Consider the following 22,258-nt stretch of genomic DNA (forward strand, 5'->3'; position numbering starts at 1 on the left):
GTACTGAAGGTTAGAATATTATATATGTATTTGTTTCTGATTCTATTGTCCTTCTCCACAATTCTTCTCTGTTGACCGCATTGACTTTTTTGCAGGCATCAGAAAGGGATCTTCTCGAATACCCTCTCCTAATCAATTTGTTTTCAATGTTGTTAGCCTGTTGTGAAAAGTTCTCTTCATTAGAACAAACTCTCTTGGCACGCAAAAATTCTCTACAAGGTATCGCTTGAATGGTATGAATGGGATGACAACTGCTGGCAGACAAGATAGAATTGCTAGCTAATGGTTTGGTATGTGTAGGTGATGTGGATAAATGTATGTCCAAAAAGTGGATGCAATACAAGGGTTTTTCGTGGGTAATACGAAGATTTACATCATTGTTATTGATATATATATCATAAATTCCTCAAACAATTCCACTTCTCCCTGCCATACAAGTATGACATCATCCACATACCGGCCATAGAGCACAATGTCTTTCATGAATGGTTTAGATGTGGAAAAAATATATTGCTCCTCCCACCAAGCCACAAACAAAATAGCTAATGAAGGTGAGAATTTTGAACCCATCGGGGCACCGCACGTTTGCAGAAAAAATTCCCCATTTAACATAAAAAAGTTATTCTTCAACAAATATTCTATGGCAAGTATCACAAACATTTCAAGGCTAGTGTTGTATTGACTATATTTGTGCAAATGGAATTGCACAGCATTAATGGCTGCGTAGTGTGAAATACATGAATATAGATTAATGATATCGCATGTCACAAAATGATAAGAATCTTTCCATACAAAATCTTCAAACACCCTCAAAACTTCGGAACCATCCTTAAGGAAGCCAGGTGTCTGAAGGACTAAAGGCTGTAAGTGGGCATCAACCCATGCACTGTCTCTCGTTGAGGGATCCAATGCCTGAGATGATTGGGCAGAGAGGGGACGGGAATACATCCTTATGTGTCTTGGGTAGACCATGAAAAATGGGCATGCAAGGGTTGTCTACTAGCATATATTTAGATGTCTTTAGATGTCTTTTCATCCAACACACCCAAAGCTGAGCCCTCCGCAATGGTGTGGCATAGTATACCTTTAATGTAACTGGTGGGGTGGTCTGGGAGTTTACGGTATGTTTTTGAATAATTTAGGATTTTATATGATAATAAAATGTAGAGATTGATATCAAAAACCACAACAGACCCCCCTCCCCCCTGTCCGGCTATATTCTTGTTTTCTTTAAGTGTGTCCAAGGCTTTAGACTGTTTAGAGTAAGATTTCTGTATGAGTTATTATTGGGGGAGATGTTATTATTTAATTCATGTAACAATTTTTTAACTAACATTTGAAACAAATCATTGCATAGTTTAAAAAAAAGGCATTTGTGTGCGTGAAAAAAATGCAAGTCTGAAAAGACCCATTGGTTACAATAGGTCAGAGTGCAATGCAAGTTCTGCACGTCAAAAGCACGCGCAGAAAACGTGTGTGAAAAACGCAAGTGTGAAAGGGGCCTAAGGACATTATCACAGGTCTCATTTCACTTTCCAATATTACTACCTCGTTTTTCATGTCATATACTTTTTTCCCCCTAGTCCTCGTCTGTTCCGCTTGCCCCGTTTTTTGGCACATTATGGAACAATTTATTTTTAGTATATCTTTTCTTACTATTGGAGGCATTTTTATTGGTGTTACTCGCTGTGTTCTCATCATATGTATCCGAGGTATCACATTCAGAGGAGGTAAAGTTCACTTTTCTGTTGGTGTCAGACAAATCAGAACAATGCGACTCAGATCCTTTTTTCAAAATAGATTTAATATACCTGCGGGGTCTATTACAGGAAAACTTCCAATCATACACTTAACTTTTTGGAAAAGCCTCCACATCTCTTTCATATTTATTTTTTTAACATTCATAATATCATTTTCAGTTGTGTCCAGATTTTTTGGGGCATTAGATTTAGCCTGTATAAAGTCTGTGATATCAGAAAAGGTTAACATGTTAGCTTCCAATTTCTCTATTTCATTTCTAATCTTGTGCAGTTTCACCTCCTCATGTGTTACAATTAATTCCATCAGTTCAGTTGAACACTTGGTCAGGATGTCATTCCACTTAGCCTGGAAGTCTTCATTAAAAATAGTGGTTGGAGTTTTATAAATTCTTAAATTTGGTACCACTGTATGTGTATTGAGGTACCATTTTTATGTTTATGTAGGTTCAATGATAAAGGCAGAAAATGTATTTTTTAAATATGCTGCACAAAAAGGGTTAATAAAAGTTCACCAGTAGGATATAAGAATATAAGAAAATTGTGATATTAAAAACTACAAGACTACATACAATTCTAAGAAACAGAAAAAACTTCCTGGTCATTGATGTGGAAAACAAATGTTGAGAGGGGTTAACAATGCTCATCTAATATTTTAATAGATAATCCTTACACATACTGCTGTGCTATTCTGTGTTATATTACAATAGAGACTTAGGGAGAGATATTTATCAACAAATGAGCTTTGCTGTATATATCCATACAATCAAACTGCTTTGCACAAATGTAGGAAATGTTTTATGCATCCCGACTGGTAAAATCATGTTAGTCTTGTTAATAACCAAAATTGACAAAATAGAAATATTAGTCTTTAAATAACACTGAAGCAGCGGATTCTGCTCCAGCAATGTAGCAGTACAGGTATCTGGAGACCAAAATAGCTGGTGAACATAGGGAGAAGTGGTTTATTACTGATTCAGTTCTCTAATGTTCACATTACATAGCTCTGACTCAGCTTTGCCTCTGCTGCTATGGGACCCAGCTTTCACCTGTTAGTTGAGTGCTGATGTTAGTTAGAATTTCAAATGCAATTATTAAAAAAGTTGCAAAATTATCTTGAGAGTATTAGGAGAATCTGGTGGCTATTTTCTAAAAATGAACAGGGGATTGGATATACAAAACATGAAAAAGGCACTAGGTATTTTAACTAGTCATCGTTATATTATTGCATTAAAACGAACCTGTCCCCAGGAATGTAATTTTTAGCTGGTGTAGGCTCCAATAGCCTATGCTATTCTGAATCATTTCAGTAGTTAATAATAGTTTGATTTACATTAAATGGCTCCTGCCAGCAGAGTGTGGTGAGTCCCAGGGGAGGGCAGCTGCAGCCTCCCCCTGCTCAATACTCAGGACAAGAAATGGGGAGGGGTGAGGGAGCTGCATGAGGTTGGAGGAAGGAAAACTGACTCTAAAACTTTGGCATATCAGTGGCGTAACAACCTCCAGTGGGCCGCAAGTGTAAACTTAGAATCGGGGGCTCCAATATACCTACAACCTCACTGCCAGACCCATCCCGCACGTAATACTTCAGAAAACAGACAAACACATATACATATATGTCCACAGATATGTCCACACTATACATCCATAACATACATCTATAGACACATCACAGTGTATACTCAATATAGTCACACAATGTATATACGATACAAATACACTGATAGCATATATAATAAACACTGAAATACAGATGTACCTAAATATTTATCCCCACACCAATACCCACATACCTGTACAATACCAATTAAAGCACAGTAATGAATACACCACATATATAATTATATACCATCTGGGAATATACTGTACATTACTATACAGCGACCAAAAATGAAGGCACTCCAGGGCTACCATAAGGGAGATATAGACATCATTTACTGTATAACTCAGTCGTAGCGTCAATCTACTACCTCTGATCTGTCCTGGTCTTCATCTTGGTTGCTTCTCAGAGATGAAAATTCTTATTCAGTTAAAGAACTATGATAACTTCTCCATCCATGACTTATTGCTACAGAATACACCACAAGATGTCTTCAGCTCCATGCACAGTTACTTACAGTATAATGTCACATAGTTTTTATCTATTTCCTAATTTATATACTGCACTCAATAAGTGTTATACAGCAATGACATTCCCTTATTAATTTAAGTTTACTCCCATTATAATTTATGACAGGGTGCAAGGTTACATTTAAATTAATGGGGTACTTGCTTTGCTAAATATTAAAGTAGCAGAGCAGCCCCCCACCAATCTATATGTAGTCAGCAGTGTCCCTAGTAATTAATACACTGTTCAGCAGCACTCCCTCTTATATACGGGAGCCATTATCCCCAACACCCCAATTATTATATACAGGAGCCATTATCCTCCCCCACCCCCCATTATTATATACAGGAGTCATTATTTCCCACACACCTCCTTATTATATACAGGAGCCATGCCTCTCCCCCCACACCACTTTATTTTATACAGGAGACATTCCCCCCCATGTCCTTATTATATACAGGAGTCATTCGTCCCCCACCCATTTATTATATAGAAGAGCCATTACCCCTCCTACACCCTCTTATTGTGTACAAGAGACGTCACCTCACATGCCCTTATTATATACGGGAGCCATTTCTCCCCCCCCCCCCTCACACTCTTATAATATACAGGAGCCATTATCCCCCTACACACACACCCTTTATTTTATACAGGAGACATCCCCTCACAATCCCTTATTATATATGGTAGCCACCCCCCACCATGCCCCCTTATTGTATACAGGACCCATCACAACCCCCCGACACACACACACACATTCTTATTGTATACAGGAGCATTATTCCAACCCCCCTCCCTTATTATATACAGGAGACATCCCCCACACCCCTTTATTATATACAGAAGCCATTTCCCCCCACATAGCTTTATTATATATATGCTGACATTATTACGCCCCACGCCCCTACAATTTAACAGGACAGCCGACGGCCTGCCCCAGATTTATGTCGCATGCAAGCCAGCTCGATTGTTCCAAAATTCGATCGCATGTAACACAAACCCTTTCTAAATAGGTGTCACAATGGCGCAAATCCTCAACATTTCCAAAATCCGAGAAAGTGTGTTCAGCAGACGCTTTGTAAATAAGCCCCAATGTGTTTTGAAAGGCAGTGCAAATGCATCAGCCAAAACACATCAGTATTAATTATGGTATAAATACATATGTATTTTGAGTTGTATTTTTTCCAGTTGAGTATGAAATGTGTTTAAAAATGCAATGAAAACACAGTGGCCCACTGTTTTTTTAAAGACAGTGCAAACTGCAATGCTTGCACTTTGTCACAATTTGTTGGTTTTAGATGGGATTAAGATCTGGGGAGTTTCCAGGCCATTTACCCAAAATCTCTGTGTTAATGGAGCAATCACTGAAACAATGTTAGCTGCTCCAATGTTAGGCCTGCAATTAAGTTGAAGTGTGTTTTGAGGAAAAAGTTCATTTTCTAGGCAAATATTGACTTTGCAATTAACTGCTGTTAAGCTGATCACTCTTTATAACATTCTGGAGTATATGCAAATTGCCATTATAGAACCTGATGCAGTAGACTTTGTAAAAATTAACATTTGTATCATTCTCAAAACTTTTGGCCAAGACTGTACAATGACAATAATTTGAATAACTCTCCTGGAAACTATAAACAAAAAAGGCTATAGATCGGTGATGGCGAACCTTTTAGAGACCAAGTGCCTAAACTTCAACCAAAACCCACTTATTTATTGCAAAGTACCAGCACAGAAACTAAAGTTGAGGGTAAATTTGGACTGTCATTGTTGCTTCTCATGAGGGTCCCCTGTATAGGAAAGAACGTGGAGCCACCAGGAGCTTTAAAGATAATCGGCCACTCTCCACGTGTTCTACCTGTTCCTGCAATCCCATGCAACCAAGAATTTGTTGCTTTAAAATAGCCTTGAGAGCGGTATTTTTTAGCTGCCTGCGACTGCTGATTCTTTGAGTCCTGTCTGGTAAAATCTGTGCAGTGTTGATGGCTTGGGTGCCCACAAAGAGGGCTCTGAGTGCTACCTCTGGCACCCGTGCCATAGGTCCGCCACCACTGCTATAGATCAACTAAAAAGTTGAAATGAACTTGGGAAGAGAAGATTGATTTTATTTTTTTGATCCATTAAAAGGTTTAAAATAAGATTTGCCACTACGTTTAAATATCAACAGTAAAAAAGAATAAAATTAAAAATGCACCGACTTTAGACCCTGTCTAGGATGATATTTTTGCAGTTCATTCCAATTCTTCCTTCTTTTTTTTTATTTTTCAGACTCACTAACAGGTGTAATAAGCATCTTGACTGACATTATATGGAGGTTTACAGGAAATTTTTTGGCACCAGATATTGTTTGCAGGATAATCCGATACCTTCAGGTAAGTGGTTTTTAAACCTTTTCGGAAAGGTTGGAAATGCTATTACTGTGCTGTAATGGTATAGAGGTTAACAGGAATTCCATAGTTCCCTTGACAAGCTGTGACAATATAGGGGGTCATTTACTAAGGGCCCGATTCGCGTTTTCCCGACGTGTTACCCGAATATTTCCGATTTGCACCGATTGTACCTGAATTGCCCCGGGATTTTGGCGCACGCGATCGGATTGTGGCGCATCGGCGCCGGCATGGACACGACGGAAATCGGGGGCGTGGCCGAGCGAAAGCCCGACGGATTCGGAAAAACCGCCGCATTTTTTTAAAAAATTGTGTCGCGAAAATTTCACTCACCTTCATCCAGGATAGGCCGATGTATTTCGAGGCATTCCAGCGGACTTCAGCGCAGCAGCGCCACCTGGTGGACGGCGGAGGAACTACCATCATAAATCCCGGCCGGACCCGAATCCAGCGCAGAGAATGCGCCACTGGATCGCGAATGGGCCGGGTAAGTAAATCTGCCACATAGTGTCAAAGGGAAATTTACAACATAAAAATCTAATCTCTTAACATAATTTTATCTATCAAGGTAAGCTAAACTCATTAAAAGAAAGATTCAGTATAGCTGTTTCTTTAATGTATAGGAGTCCAGTGGGTGGCATCCAGGGTTGGACTAGTCCACTGGTTTATCGGTAAAATCAATGGTGAACCCCGACACCTTATGATTCCACCTCTTTTCACTGCTGACTCCACACCCTACTGTATAGGCCAGGACCTCAAATCTATCATGCGCCACAATTAATGAATCTGTGGCATCTTTCAAACTGCACAGGCAAACTGCCGTTTGCACTGTCTTTAAAAAAAACAGTGGGCCACTGTGTTTTCATTGCATTTTTAAACACATTTCATACTCAACTGGAAAAAAATACAACTCAAAATACATATGTATTTATACCATAATTAATACTGATGTGTTTTGGGATGCATTTTGGCTGATGCATTTGCACTGCCTTTCAAAACACTTTGGGGCTTATTTACTAAGCGTCTGCTGAACACACTTTTGTCGGATTTTGGAAATGTTGGGGATTGACACCATTGTGACACCTATTTAGAAAGGGATTGTGTTGCATGCGATTGAATTTTGGCGCAATCGCGCTGGCTTGCGTGCGACAGAAATCTGGGGCATGCCGTTGGCTGATCCGATTAAAATTGTGTTACAAAACAATGTGCTTACATGCACCAGGAAGAGGAAGGTGAACTCCGGCAGACCTGATCAGGGAAGCGACACATGCAGGAAATCAGGTGCACGATCTAAGTGAATCGTGGCACAATACATTCCAATCAGACATTCTGGACTTGGGACCGTGCCAGGGACTGGTAAGTAAATGTGCCCCATTGGGTCACATTTACTAAAGGCCCTGCATCAGTTTTCTGTAGGACTTTGCAAGTTCTTTCTAGTGAAAATTGCTTGCAAATGTATTTAGTAAGTGTATGCACGAGACTCATTTGTGTTGCGACTGCGCTATACCCATGTAGCAGTAGGTGGGCCAATTTCACTAGTTGACAACAGTCCCTCCAGGCTGACCCTGTTGGTAACACTGGTATCAGGTAACCTTCTTTGTGTGAACTCTCTCCTTAGCATAAAAAGTGAAGGAATTTAATTGGAAGTTGTTCAAAATATTTTCCCATAACTATGAATCTACTTAAAAAAATGAAAAAACAGCAGCACAGTCTATCCAATATGCAGAGATAGAGATCCGGGTGCTATCCTGGTACTCTTACCAGTCGAGTCCAAATGTAGACAACAGAAAATGGCAGCACTCCATTTATGTGAAAAAAAAGGGTGTTTATTCCATCCTATGCAAAGTTTCAGCTGTATCCCAGCCTTTGTCAAGCATCATGTGTGGTGTTACAAACAAGCATATAAACGCACAGGCCAGTGACATCATCAGTGGGCCATTAACATATTTGTGCAAAAATATCAAGAATCACTTAGAGAAGTATATACATACAGATATCCAAACACATCAAAGTTACATAATAACAGTTGTATGTACATCAAAAGACATAAATAGTGAAAAAGTGCAAGGACTTGTCTAGATATTAATTAATGTATGCAATCACCTGTGTGATGAGGGATGTAGGATACCCTCCTGACCAACCAAGAGTCGCAAGAGCGATTAGCATCAGATGAACGTGACTAGCACATGTCAGTGTTATCGTGAAGAGCCATGTAAACAATAGACGCGTGTGCCAGAATACACAGGGCTTTTTTGATAGGGTTCCGCTATTGAGGAGAGGTTTGTCCCTTGCGATCAGTCGGTAATCCCTTCTGACTACAGGGTGACTTACCCCACGGTTGTGTCACACCCACGTCTGTGGGTCGGACTCATTGTGACTCATCTTTTTGCGGTCTCCTATTTTTCTTTTCACTCATATACCTAGCCCATATTTTGTGACTACCTGGTTTTCTTTTTTAGGTGTCATAATTGACACCGTCTTAGGCCATAGACACCAGTGTTAACACGTATATCTACACTTTTGTTTGGTATATCAGCCTTCCGAATCTTCTCTCCCTACTTCAGTCCGTTATCTTTAGGTCTGATCTCATCTATTATTGACCTCATCTAAGATGGTTGCTTTGTTCTGAATTTAACTTGTGCGCATGCGCCATATATGTGTCGCAGCTTGGACACATGATGCCGCACCCTCAGTTACATCCTTTGGTGCGCATGCGCCATTTATTTGTGGGCGCGCCATTTATCTGGGCGCATGCGCCGTGTATTCTGGTGCACGCGTCTATTGTTTACATGGCTCTTCACGATAACACTGACATGTGCTAGTCACGTTCATCTGACGCTAATCGCTCTTGCTACTCTTGGTTGGTCAGGAGGGTATCCTACATCCCTCATCACACAGGTGATTGCATACATTAATTAATATCTAGACAAGTCCTTGCACTTTTTCACTATTTATGTCTTTTGATGTACATACAACTGTTATTATGTAACTTTGATGTGTTTGGATATCTGTATGTATATACTTCTCTAAGTGATTCTTGATATTTTTGCACGAATATGTTAATGACCCACTGATGATGGCACTGGCCTGTGCCTTTATATGCTTGTTTGTAACACCTCACATGATGCTTGACAAAGGCTGGGATACAGCTGAAACGTTGCATAGGATGGAATAAACACCCTTTTTTTCACATAAATGGAGTGCTGCCATTTTCTGTTGTCTATGAATCTACTTAGCTACTCATGCCATATAAAATTCTGCTGTCAGGTTCCCTTTAAATAAGAAAATGTTTATAAATAGTTGTATATTTTGTTGCTCTATATAGTGTTATAATTCACATCAGTATCTGTCCTCATTGAGGCTTACATTTTAATCTCTCCATCTCAAACACATACACAATAGGGCCAACTAGAATGGCCTTTATAACTAGCAACAGAGAAAATGACCATTGCAATTAGATTGGCTTTGTTGACGCCATACAAAGATTTCTGACAGGTTTAAAATGAACTACTGAAAATGATGTTTGATTTCTCTATTCTACAGTTTAATTATCTTTAGATCACAGAAAGAGAAAAATCAGAACATTTTCTCTGTCATATTTTATTTTTGAATCGTAAATGGATGAAAGGTATCAGTGTGATGATGATAGAAATCTCTCCAGACTAAAGGCTCTATCTAGTACAAATTCTGGTGTTCCTTTTGCAGAAAAGAGAATGTACCAAAGCTTTTTTACACTATAAATTATAAACATAGGGAAGCTGACATCCTCAAAAGTATTCACTGCAAGTTTCATTCATACAATTGATTTAGATTGTATTTAATTTGTAAGTATTTTCAGGTCGAAATTTGCCTTAAAGTGTAACCGTCATTTTAAAAAACTTTTGATATGTTGCAGGGCGGGTCATTTTAAGCCATTTTGCCAAATCTTGTTCTTTCCTCTTGTATTCAGCAGCCTTCCCCTGTTGTTAGTGACTCCTCAGATAGCTGAGCTGAGCTCAGATAGCTCAGATAGGTAGAGACACACCCACCTGTCCGCTCTGCGCTCACAGCTGATAACCTCAGAGCCCACAGCTCCAGCACTGTCATGTGCAGAGAGAAGCCCTAACTAATGTATTAAACTCCTACACAAATAATCCACACAGACACAAACTGCAGAGCGATTACAGCCCTCCCCCCATCACCTCACACTCCACAGCAGGAAATGGCAGGAGAGACTCTCCAAGCTGTCCCATCATGTGCTTTGCTGAAGTCTTACTTAGATATGTAGAGAGATAGGATATACATAGATAAATAGATAGATAGATAGATAGATAGATAGATGTAAAAGGCAGTGAAAAACGGGTGTATCTTTATTCCATAAATGCAACGTTTCGGTGTGATTGCACACCTTTTTCAAGCATAAAGTGACAAGTACATATCCAGGTATGTAAGGACCAATCTACACTCTGATTGGTCAGACACATAATGACAAAAATTCATATACAGTGTAAAAAATGAATATATAACGTGCAATAGTGGGATTATGAAGATAAATAAATACCTTTACAAAGTGCATTGTAATTCTCAATAGTATACAAATAAAGTGACATAGTGCAAAATGTAGAGAGTAAAATCCGCCCGTTGGCTCGAGAATCCTGCCCACGTCTCCTCTTGTTCATTGAAAAATCCGTCAATTCTGGGATCACCTGTACTGGCGCGCTGTTGTTCTCCGTTGGCCGGACATGAGCGAGGCAACCTCCGTGAAACCGGAAGTGCTAGAAGGAGGAGTGTATCCCAGAGGTGGTGCTCTGCACGCATGCGCTGTCCACTCGTGGAGATGACGGCAGCCATTTTGGATAGGGGCATAACCTGTTCAAAGTCTTATCTACACTGCATGCGAGAGGGTAAGTATAAAAATACATAGAAGGGCACAGGTGATTCGGGCTGGTCACGTGAGTCCCTCATGTCAGAAGGGCTCACTTTTAACCTGGAGCCACCCATTTACCAACATGTCAATCTCCCAACCGACAGGTGCGGCACCATGCCCTGGTACCTGTAGTCGCCCGAGTGGACACTAGTCCCACCTCTGCACATGTAGAATATGGCCAGACTTATCGGAACAAGTTACGTGAAAAATTGTGGTGTAGATGATGCTGGAGACGTGGATCTTAGGGGGTCCGTTCGATGGGGGTAACAGAGTCATATTTGATTTCTACAAAAAAAGGAGAATATTAGTATAACTGGATTTGCGTGATTACACGCAAGAGCAATGAGAAGAGAACCACAGGCATCAGGTTAAACACAAATAATTCCGAAAAATACCCATCTCTTTAGATGACACTTGTGATATTATTTTCAATATTTAGACCATATGGCTGAAGAATATTCAGCCAATGGATCCATTTAAGTTTGCATTTCCTCAAAAGCATGGTTCTGTCTCCTCCTCTTATTAACGGAGGTATGTGGTCTATCAGAATAAACCGTAGTTGGGATTCATTATGTCTTTGTTCATAAAAGTGACGGCTAACCGGAAGATCACGTCGTTTTTTTACGTATGGTATATCTGTGCTGCGAGATTCTCACTTTAAACTCATTTATTGTTTCGCCAATGTATTTCAGGCCACAGGGGCAAGTCAACATATAAATTACATATTCACTATTACAAGTGAGGTAATGATGTATCTTGTATGGCGTGTCTGCATGTGAGAACGTTTCGCCCTTCAACATCAGTGAACAATTGATACAAGATCTACAGGGGAAGCTCCCTGTACTTTGTGTTAAGGTCCTTAGAGGGCCTGTATCTGACTTTACTAAACGATCGCCAATATTTCTGGCTTGTCTACACTCACCAGCCACTTTATTAGGTACACCTATCCAACTGCTCGTTAACACTTAATTTCTAATTAGCCAATCACATGGCGGCAACTCAGTGCATTTAGGCATGTAGACATGGTCAAGACAATCTCCTGCAGTTCAAACCGAGCATCAGTACCGAGAAGAAAGGTGATTTGAGTGCCTTTGAACGTGGCATGGTGGTTGGTGCCAGAAGGGCTGGTATGAGTATTCCAGAAACTGTTGATCTACTGGGATTTTCACGCACAACCATCTCTAGGGTTTACAGAGAATGGTCCGAAAAAGAAAAAACATCCAGTGAGCGCAGTTCTGTGGGCGGAAATGCCTTGTTGATGCCAGAGGTCAGAGGAGAATGGGCAGACTGGTTCGAGCTGATAGAAAGGCAACAGTGACTCAAATCGCCACCCGTTACAACCAAGGTAGGCAGAAGAGCATCTCTGAACGCACAGTACGTCGAACTTTGAGGCAGATGGGCTACAGCAGCAGAAGACCACACCGGGTGTCACTCCTTTCAGCTAAGAACAGGAAACTGAGGCTACAATTTGCAAAAGCTCATCGAAATTGGACAGTAAAAGATTGGAAAAACGTTGCCTGGTCTGATGAGTCTCGATTTCTGCTGCAACATTCGGATGGTAGGGTCAGAATTGAAAGCATGGATCCATCCTGCCTTGTATCAATGGTTCAGGCTGGTGGTGGTGGTGTCATGGTGTGGGGAATATTTTCTTGGCACTCTTTGGGCCCCTTGGTATTGTTGCTGACCAAGTCCATCCCTTTATGACCACAATGTACCCAACATCTGATGGCTACTTTCAGCAGGATAATGCGCCATGTCATAAAGTTGGAATCATCTCAGACTGGTTTCTTGAACATGACAATGAGTTCACTGTACTCAAATGGCCTCCACAGTCACCAGATCTCAATCCAATAGAGCATCTTTGGGATGTGGTGGAACGGGAGATTTGCATCATGGATGTGCAGCCGACAAATCTGCGGCAACTGTGTGATGTCATCATGTCAATATGGACCAAAGTCTCTGAGGAATGCTTCCAGCACCATGTTGAATCTATGTCACGAAGAATTGAGGCAGTTCTGAAGGCAAAAGGGGGTCCAACCCGTTACTAGCATGGTGCACCTAATAAAGTGGCCGGTGAGTATATATGATACTAATGGAGGGTTCCTATATTCAGGCACTCCAGTGGGTTCTTTCGTTAGTACACCCCAATGTTTTTTAATATGGATGTGATTTGATCACTTTTATCCATAAAAGTAGAGATAAAAGGGATCCTTTTTGGGCCCTGTATTTTGGTTTTCGGTATAAGGAGATCCTTCCTCGAATATTCATTTACTAAATTTATGTTTTTGTTAATGATTTTCCTGGGGTAACCCCTCTGTGAAAATTTATCTGACATCATTTGTATATTTTTGTTACAGTCATCCGCATTACTGGAGTAGCTGGCTCAGGGGTAGCGAGTTGAGCATTGCGCGTGGGTGTGCGCTGTCATATTTAAGGAGAGTGTTCTTTTCGGTCGGTTTTACGAATAGGTTCTTCGATAGTCTACCATCAATAAGAGTGATTGAAACATCTAAGAATTGAATAGTATTCTCTGAATATACAACTGTGAATTTAATATCCTCTTCGATGGAGTTCAGGAACGTGTGAAAAGTCGTTAATTCGTCAAGGGTCCCTGTCCACAGGAGGAAGACATCGTCTATGTATCGCCACCACCTCAGAACTCATTCAAAGTGGTGGGACACGTAGACAAAGTCCTCCTCCAGCGACATCATCATGATGTTGGCATAGGAAGGGGCCATGTTGGCGCCCATGGCGACCCCTTTTAGCTGCGTGAAAAACTTGTTACCAAATAAAAAAGAATTGTTAAATAGAATTAACCGTAGCATGTCCAAGATGAAAGAGGAGGTCTGCATGGAGTAATTTGTCTTGGAAAGACATTTCTCAACTGCTCTTAACCCTCTGGTGTGATCAATGGATGTATAAATTGATAGTATGTCAAAAGAGACCAAAGTCAATTTGTGATGTCCTGTAGTATCGACTTCTTGTAGCTTGCCCAGGAAATCTGAGGTGTCCGGGATATATGATTTACTGTGTGATACGAACTCCCTCAAGATCATGTCAAGAAAAATGTGTGAAAAGATGGAATCTCTCCCAGACACTATTGGGTGGCCGGGGGGGGGGGGGGGTTGTATCGATTTGTGGCTCTTTGGGAGGACGTAAAACACCGGTGTTTTAGGGTGTGTAATGGTTAAGTATTTGTGCATATTTTCTGTTATGGTACCATCTGATAAGGCAATATCCAGATGATGTTTAATCTTACGCATTAAATCAAATTTCGGGTCACCAGGAATACGTTTATATATCATAGGATCATAACTCTGTCTGTGGATTTCAGCTATCTAGGACCTGATGTCCATGATTATGACGGCCCGCCTATGTTGGCTGGCTTGATGGTGATGTTGCCATCATGGACCAGGGCCTGGAGGTCAGAAATTTCAGCAGTAGTCCTGTTGGCATGTCTTAAGGTGACATCCTGTTTAAGGATGTCAATGTCACACTTAACAGCCTGAAAGAAAGTTTCCAATGCAGGTGTCTCTATTTGTGGTATAAAGTTACTCTTATTTGATAAACCAAAAGTTTTAGGATCTAACGCATTACAAGTTTCTGTTTCCCGTTTCGGGTTATTGTGAAACCAATATTTTAACTTAATATTGCGAAAAAATCTACACAAATCTAGATCTACCTGAAACCAATCTGTTCGTGTACATGGTGAAAAAGACAAGCCTTTTTGTAAAATAGACAGTTCATGGTCGTTAATCATACGTAAGGAGATATTTACCACGATTGCTTCATATTCTTGGTGGTGGTTCTCAGTGGTAGAGTCCGACTCTTTGGCATTTTTGTTCTCAGTCGACAGGCGTGTACGCTTATCGGTGATGATGCCACCAGCTGCACTGAAAACCCGCTCGGACAACACGCTAGCGGCAGGGCAGGCAAGAACCTCCAAGGCGTACAGCGCCAGTTCGTGCCACATGCCCAGCTTTGAAACCCAGTAGTTGTAGGGAGCTGTGTGATCATTTAGGACGATGGTATGGTCAGCTACGTACTCCCTCACCATCTTTCTGTAAAGATCAGCCCTACTCTGCCGAGACTGGGGACAGGTGACAGTGTCTTGCTGGGGTGACATAAAACTGGCAAAGGCCTTGTAAAGCATACCCCTGCCAGTGCTGGACAAGCTGCCTGGTCGCCTACTCTCCCTCGCTACTTGTCCCGCAGAAGTACGCCCTCTGCCGCTAGCGCTGTCAGAAGGGAAATACTGTTTCAGCTTGTGCACCAGGGCCTGCTGGTATTCATGCATTCTCACACTCCTTTCCTCTCCAGGGATGAGAGTGGAAAGATTTTGCTTGTACCGTGGGTCCAGGAGAGTGAATACCCAGTAATTGGTGCTGGAATAAATTCTTTGAACGCGAGGGTCACGGGATAGGCAGCTTAGCATGAAATCTGCCATATGCGCCAGAGTCCCAACGCGCAAGAATTCACTCCCCTCACTGGCCTGACTGTCCATTTCCTCCTCCTCCAACTCCTCCAACTCCTCTTCTTCTGCCCATACACGCTGAACAGTGAAGGACTGAACAGTGGTCCCCTCTTCTGTCTCGCCAACATTCTCCTCCTCTTCCTCCTCATCCTCCTCCACCTCCACCTCCTCCGATATGCGCTGAGAAACAGACCTAAGGGTGCTTTGGCTATCAACAAGGGAATCTTCTTCCCCCATCTCTTGTGACGAGCGCAAAGCTTCTGACTTCATGCTGAACAGAGAGTTTTTCAACAGGCCAGCAGCGGGATGGTGAGGCTGATGATGGCGGCATCACCACTGACCATCTGTGTTGACTCCTCAAAGTTACTCAGCACCTGACAGATATCAGACATCCACGTCCACTCCTCATTGTAGACTTGAGGAAGCTGACTGACCTGACTACCAGTTCTGGTGGAAGTTGACATCTGGCAGTCTACAATCGCTCTGCGCTGCTGGTAAACTCTGGATAACATGGTTAGTGTTGAATTCCACCTCGTGGGCACGTCGCACAACAGTCGGTGAGCGGGCAGTTGGAGGCGGCGCTGCGCTGCCCTGAGAGTGGCAGCATCTGTGCTGGACTTCCTGAAATGCACACAGATGCGGCGCACCTTCGTGAGCAAATCAGACAGATTGGGGTATGTCTTGAGGAAACGCTGAACTATCAGATTTAACACATGGGCCAGGCATGGCACATGTGTCAGTCTGCCGAGTTGCAGAGCTGCCACCAGGTTACGGCCGTTGTCACACACAACCATGCCTGGCTTCAGGTTCAGCGGTGCCAGCCACAGATCAGTCTGCGCCGTGATGCCCTGTAATAACTCTTGGGCGGTGTGCCTTTTATCGCCTAGGCTCAGCAGTTTGAGCACCGCCTGCTGTCGCTTAGCGATGGCACTGCTGCTGTGCCTAGAGCTACCGACTGATGGCTCCATGCCCGCGGATGGTAATTCAGAGGAGGAGGTGGAGGAGGGGTGGGAGGAGGAGGAGGCATAGTAGGCCTTTGAGACCTGGATCGAGGTAGGCCCCGCAATCCTCGGCGTCGGCAGTATATGACCAGCCCCAGGGTCAGACTCGGTCCCAGCCTCCACCAAGTTAACCCAATGTGCCCCAGACATAGAATTAATGGCCCCAGCCTGCCCCAGACATAGAATTAATGGCCCCAGCCAGCCCCAGACATAGAATTAATGGCCCCAGCCTGCCCGCCCCAGACATAGAATTAATGGGCCCAGCCTGCCCGCCCCAGGCAATAAAATGAATGCCGACAGACATAAAGTGAATGCCCCTAGCCTGCCCCAGAAATAGACTTATGTCCCCAGCCTGTCTTATTTATATAATGACTGCCCCACTCATACAATTAATGCCTCCACTCTATAATTTTTAAAAAATAACATAATACTCACCTCTTCTCCCTCTGAGTAGGTACCTTCCTGTCCTCAGTAGCTTGGTGTAGAGGCTCACCATAGTAAGGTCACTACTCCGCGCCTCTTATACCAAGCAAGCCGAGGAACTGTATGGTGTATGGTGACATTGTGTGTGTCAGCGCTCCTGCATGCTACACAGGTCGAGCAGTGACGTCAATTGCTTGCCCTGTGGAGCTGCGTGTATAGACAGACGCAGAAGCGTCTCCACTCCATCTGTGTGTGCTAATTAATAGTACCTGCATCGACTGTACTTGTATTGCAGGTACAATAGATTATTTGAGAAGCTGTAGGGAGGGAGTGTGGACCTACCCAAGCCGAACCGGCCCACGGGAAAGATATGACTAGGTTATAGATAGGATATACAGTATATGGATAGATAGATGGGATATACATAGATAGATATGACTAGATAATGGATATGGGATAAATAGATAGATATGATATAGATCGATATAGATATATGAGATCGATAGGATATACTCAGAAACTTCAGAATCAGGGCTCACTCCCATGTCTGTGTCCCTTCATTACAGTAAATCTCTGTCGCTTAGCTGCTGGTGATTTTGCAGGCACTAATCTGCTGCAATTCCTCAGTGTGTATCTCTGTTTTACAGAGACAGTTTTAGTATATTCCAACCAATGATGTTTTATGAAGTTACTTCTACATTGTGATAATCCTTTTTTGTCTACATTATTTATGAATTTTAAAAAATGTAATTAGTGGTTTGCACTTAAATTTAATTTTTTAAACCTTTGTATGAATACTTCTTTTGCTTACATTTTTAAGGTCGTCCTTCTCTATGCATCTACCTATGTGTTGGTGTCACTTAGTATTGACAGATATCATGCTATTGTCCATCCGATGAAATTCCTTCAAGGAGGTATGTAAGCTTTGAACTTTCATTCAAAAAGAAAGGTTTTTAGTGCACATTTATATTTATTGATCAAAATACTGGATTTCACATTAGGTATGTAAGTTGCTTTCTTCTTTAAAAAAGGAAACATCATAAATACTCTCTAACATAAATTACTAAGTGATTGCTAAAAATCATTGCCCAACTCACTGTATTTTTTAAGCTAAAAGCTATTATGAATTCATCATCTATGTTTTACTGAAAATTGAGTGGTGGAATATGTTTTGAACTGCTCTGTAGGGCAAAAAATATCATTCATCTTATAAATGAGAAAATCTGAGGTGATAACAATAATATCTATTAAGACTTCAGCTTCCTGTCAAGGTTTCTGCAGAAAAATGCTGTGATAACTAGCAGCAATGCCATATTAATTTAAACCCTGTATCATTCAGGTATATGAAAGACTTTCCTTTTACACATTTAATACCTACATTAAAAACCACTGTCAGGTCCTATCTTCTCTCAGAAATAATAGATAACAGTCCAGTGACTCTGATGGTAATGGCTAACATAGGCTTACTAGCCTATGAAATAAGAATTACCCATACGTTATCCATTGACATGTGAACAGTGTGGGCACAGTGACACTTTACCTACTCCTCAAGGAGTAAGAGTTCTCTTTACAGAGTGTTTGCTAATTAAGACCACCTTGCAAGCAAGTGGAGACTTATAGCCATTGATGCTCCATGGAAAATATGCAAGGAAACCAAGCCTCTTTTGATCCCTTGTAAGGCAGCCTCCTTACCTTCCAGAAGCCTAATTACATGATGTGGGTTTGAAAGCCAAACGTCAAGAGTTCTCCTTACAGAGAGTTTATGTGGGCTGCCTTACAAGGTAGCAAAAGAGGTGTGGTTTTCCTTGTCCCATCTATTTTGATGATGATACTTTATGGTGGATTAATCTTTTTATTCATGAGCTAGTTGGGTGTGAATTCACAATTTTTTGGGGATGATGTATGGTTATGCACCTGAAATAGTGGCTTATTGTGACATCTTCATTTTGCTATTCACACAGAGACATTTGTCCAAAAAAATGCAGATGTTTTTCAGTGCCTAAGCCCAATTTATTTTGTGACTGTGACATTTCAGGCGCAAAATAAACCACAGTTTCTCTCATCTACTACAGGTGTACCAAACCAATTACAGTTGGTGAGTATATACTAAAACTTAACTTTTAATAAATACCAATAAAAGTGTGAAAACACCTTATTAACAAAAAATATGATGAAAATGAAGACAAGAGGTAAGTTAACCATACAGCCAGGGGTGTATTCATGGATAGGCACCATGGGCATGGTGCCTACGGCAGCCGGGCGTGAGATGTGGTCCATGGGGGGGTATTTAAAAAAAATTGGGGTGCAGGCTGTGTGCCATGGGGGGATTTGAGGGGGCAAACTGTGTAGCATGGAGGGGATGTAGGGGGGCAAGCTGTGTGCCATGGAGGAAATGTGGGGTGCAGGCTATGTGTCTGGGGGGGGTGCAGGCTGTGTGACATGGGTTACAGGCTGTGTCCCATGGGGGATGTGGGGGTGCTGGCTGTGTGACATGGGGGATGTAGGGGTGCAGGCTGTGTAACATGGGGGGGGATGTGGGGGTGCGGCCGCTGCCTGCCATGGACAGAATGTGGGGGCAGGCTATGTGACATGGGGCAGTGGGGGTGCTGACGGAGATAGTTGAGGGCTGTACTTGCTGGATGGGACAACCCCTTTAATAGTGATGACTAACAATGTCACACACATGCACACACATGCTGCTTTACGTGTGATGAAGTATTTTGCCCAATGCATTTCAAAAGACAAGTGTGATTTATTGTACCTAATAACAGACCTCATAAAGACTGTCCAAATAAATAAACAACAATTATTGACAAAAATTATATATTTTATTAATTAATAATATACAGAAAATTACAAATGTATGATCACCATTCACCATGATTAAAAATCAACCCATAAAAACAATCCCTGATGGACAAAAAGGTGCATAGCCATTCCTAAAGTAGTGTTATTACAATACAGGTAAATAAATAGCCTGGAGGGCACTAAAAATAATATTACAAAAAAGCAAGTTCAGATGAATAAGTTAACGGTCACATCAAATAGTACTAATGAACCTCCATAAAATATGGTTTAATATCAATACTATTGCCCCTAATATTTCACTAGCTATAAAGATTGTATTCTAAATCCTGGTAGGTAAAGGCATCGTGAGATCACAGTCTGAAGCAGTATTTGATTTTAATGCTTACAGTGCATAATTAGAGAGAGTCCTCCTGGGTTCTGCAATGATTTCTTCTCGTAATGTGCTGAGGGTTAGGGGCAGTGGCGTTAGCTTGACGACTTCAATCAGGGGCGTAAGCACTGAGAATGGCTTGGGCAGCATCAACACTAAATACGGCCCTGCATATAGCCACTTCTGTGAAGCAAATGCTTTAAACAATAACATTTCCAATTGCTAAACAAACGATTATGATTGTGGCCAGTAAACATATTTGAAAAGTGACCAAAATACCAAAAATACCATAAATACCACATACCTGTCAATACCAGATGTAAATTGTTCTTCTATTTTTTGACGATTGGGTTTTTACGATCTATAGCAGTGGTGGCTAACCTATGGCACTGGTGCCAGAGGTGGCACTCAGAGCCCTTTCTGTGGGCACCTAGGCCATCACCAGAGAGTACTCCAGGTATCTTTCTCAGACAGCCCAGGACTTGCTGTGCACAGAGCTATTTTATAGTGACAGCGCTACCTGGGACTACTGGAGGAGTGGGAAGGTGTGGACAGATCTGGATTATCATTGTAGCTCCTGCTCCAGCCCTGACAATTCTTCCTGTTTACGGGACCCTGGAGGGAAGGTACAATAATCATCCAAATTTCTTCTATTTACTGCTTTATTGGTGTCCTCAGGTGCTGGTATCAATGAAAGCTGTGACAGAGAAGCGAGTATAAATCACTAATTAAATTTCTGTGTTGGCAATTTGTGATAAATAAGTTCGTCTTGGTTGTAGTTTGGGCACTCGGTCTCTAAAAGGTTCGCCATCACTGATCTATAGGAACGGAAAGTAAGATACCTACTCTTTAGTAGAATGAGGTAGAAAGAAGGTGGTAAGAAAAGCAGAGATAGAGACAGGTAAAGCAAATAGAGGTTAGACAGTGAAGCTGCTTATGTATATAGGGGATACCATGGGTCTACGGTGCCCTAATCCCTATTAAGCCCTCATAAAGCAGGATAGAGTCCTAAATATACCCTAATAGCCTTCACTAGAAGCCACAGTCCTAACCTGCTACCAACCTGATCAGAATATATCCCTAATAATTCCATCAAATGGAAAGATTCTTGTGTAAGATCAATACATGAGAATCTGTGTTTCCAAGGATTTTATAGATTTAGGTCAATGTATCCTTAATTAACCTTAGGACTGCAACTGCAAGTCAGGGATATTAGGGTAAATTAGGGATTCTTTTCTACTTTGTTACTACTTAAAATGATGTAGCACCGTAGACCTGGGGTATTCCGTTTATAAATAAGCAGCTTTACTGTCTAACCTCTATTTGCTGTACCTTTCTACCTAATCCTAATTAATAGTAGGCATCTTACTTTCAGTTAGTTTCATTGACAGGTATAAGGTATTCTTGATGTTGGTCACTTATTATGTATGTTTACTGGTTGCAATCATAGTCATGATTCATTGTTTAAAGAATTTGCTTTACAATAGTGATATATGGTTAATCTACCTCTGGTCTCATTTTAACAAATTTTTGTTTTTGATGTATTTTCACCCTTTTAGTGGTATTTATTAAAATTATAATTAACTTCTTGAAAACAGAAGACAAGATAAATCTTGTTAATTAACCAGCTATTAAGGCATTTAAATTTAGACAATTTATATCGCCATGCAGTAAAAGTGTCACTCTGTGTAAAACGCAAGGTGATAGAACAGTGGCGAAAGCTGTCACAGATGGCTAATCATCAGGGTCATTACACCCAAGACATCTCACAGCTGCCCTCGCACAGGGATTGCTGTGATTGGTCAATCTGACTGACCAATCATAGCAAAAATGTTAAAAGAAAGTATCTTGTCTCAGCAAGTCTGATCTCCTCATTCCTACAAGGAGATCAGAGCTGTTGGAAGTGATTTGTGCCCATCATAATTAAAACTCATCAAAAACACAGGATCGAGATCAATGGTTGAGCAGAAGGTCAGGGCTGGCAGCAGAGGAGCAAGGTCAGGAACGAAACAGGGGTTGCAACAGGAG

At 41.5% G+C, this 22,258-nt stretch overlaps 1 protein-coding gene across 1 annotated transcript in view; it reads left to right on the forward strand.

Annotated features, from left to right (window-relative positions):
- Positions 1 to 22,258, forward strand: part of NPSR1 (neuropeptide S receptor 1) — a 201,628-nt gene that overhangs the window by 108,140 nt on the left and 71,230 nt on the right. Inside the window, exons 3-4 of the mRNA XM_072153268.1 lie at positions 6,130 to 6,233; positions 17,873 to 17,966. Of these exons, the coding sequence (XP_072009369.1) occupies positions 6,130 to 6,233; positions 17,873 to 17,966 (198 nt within the window). The remainder of the gene's footprint in view (positions 1 to 6,129; positions 6,234 to 17,872; positions 17,967 to 22,258) is intronic.

The sequence above is a fragment of the Engystomops pustulosus genome, chromosome 5 (assembly GCF_040894005.1).
Source record: "Engystomops pustulosus chromosome 5, aEngPut4.maternal, whole genome shotgun sequence".
In the NCBI taxonomy this organism is placed as follows: Eukaryota; Metazoa; Chordata; class Amphibia; order Anura; family Leptodactylidae; genus Engystomops; species Engystomops pustulosus.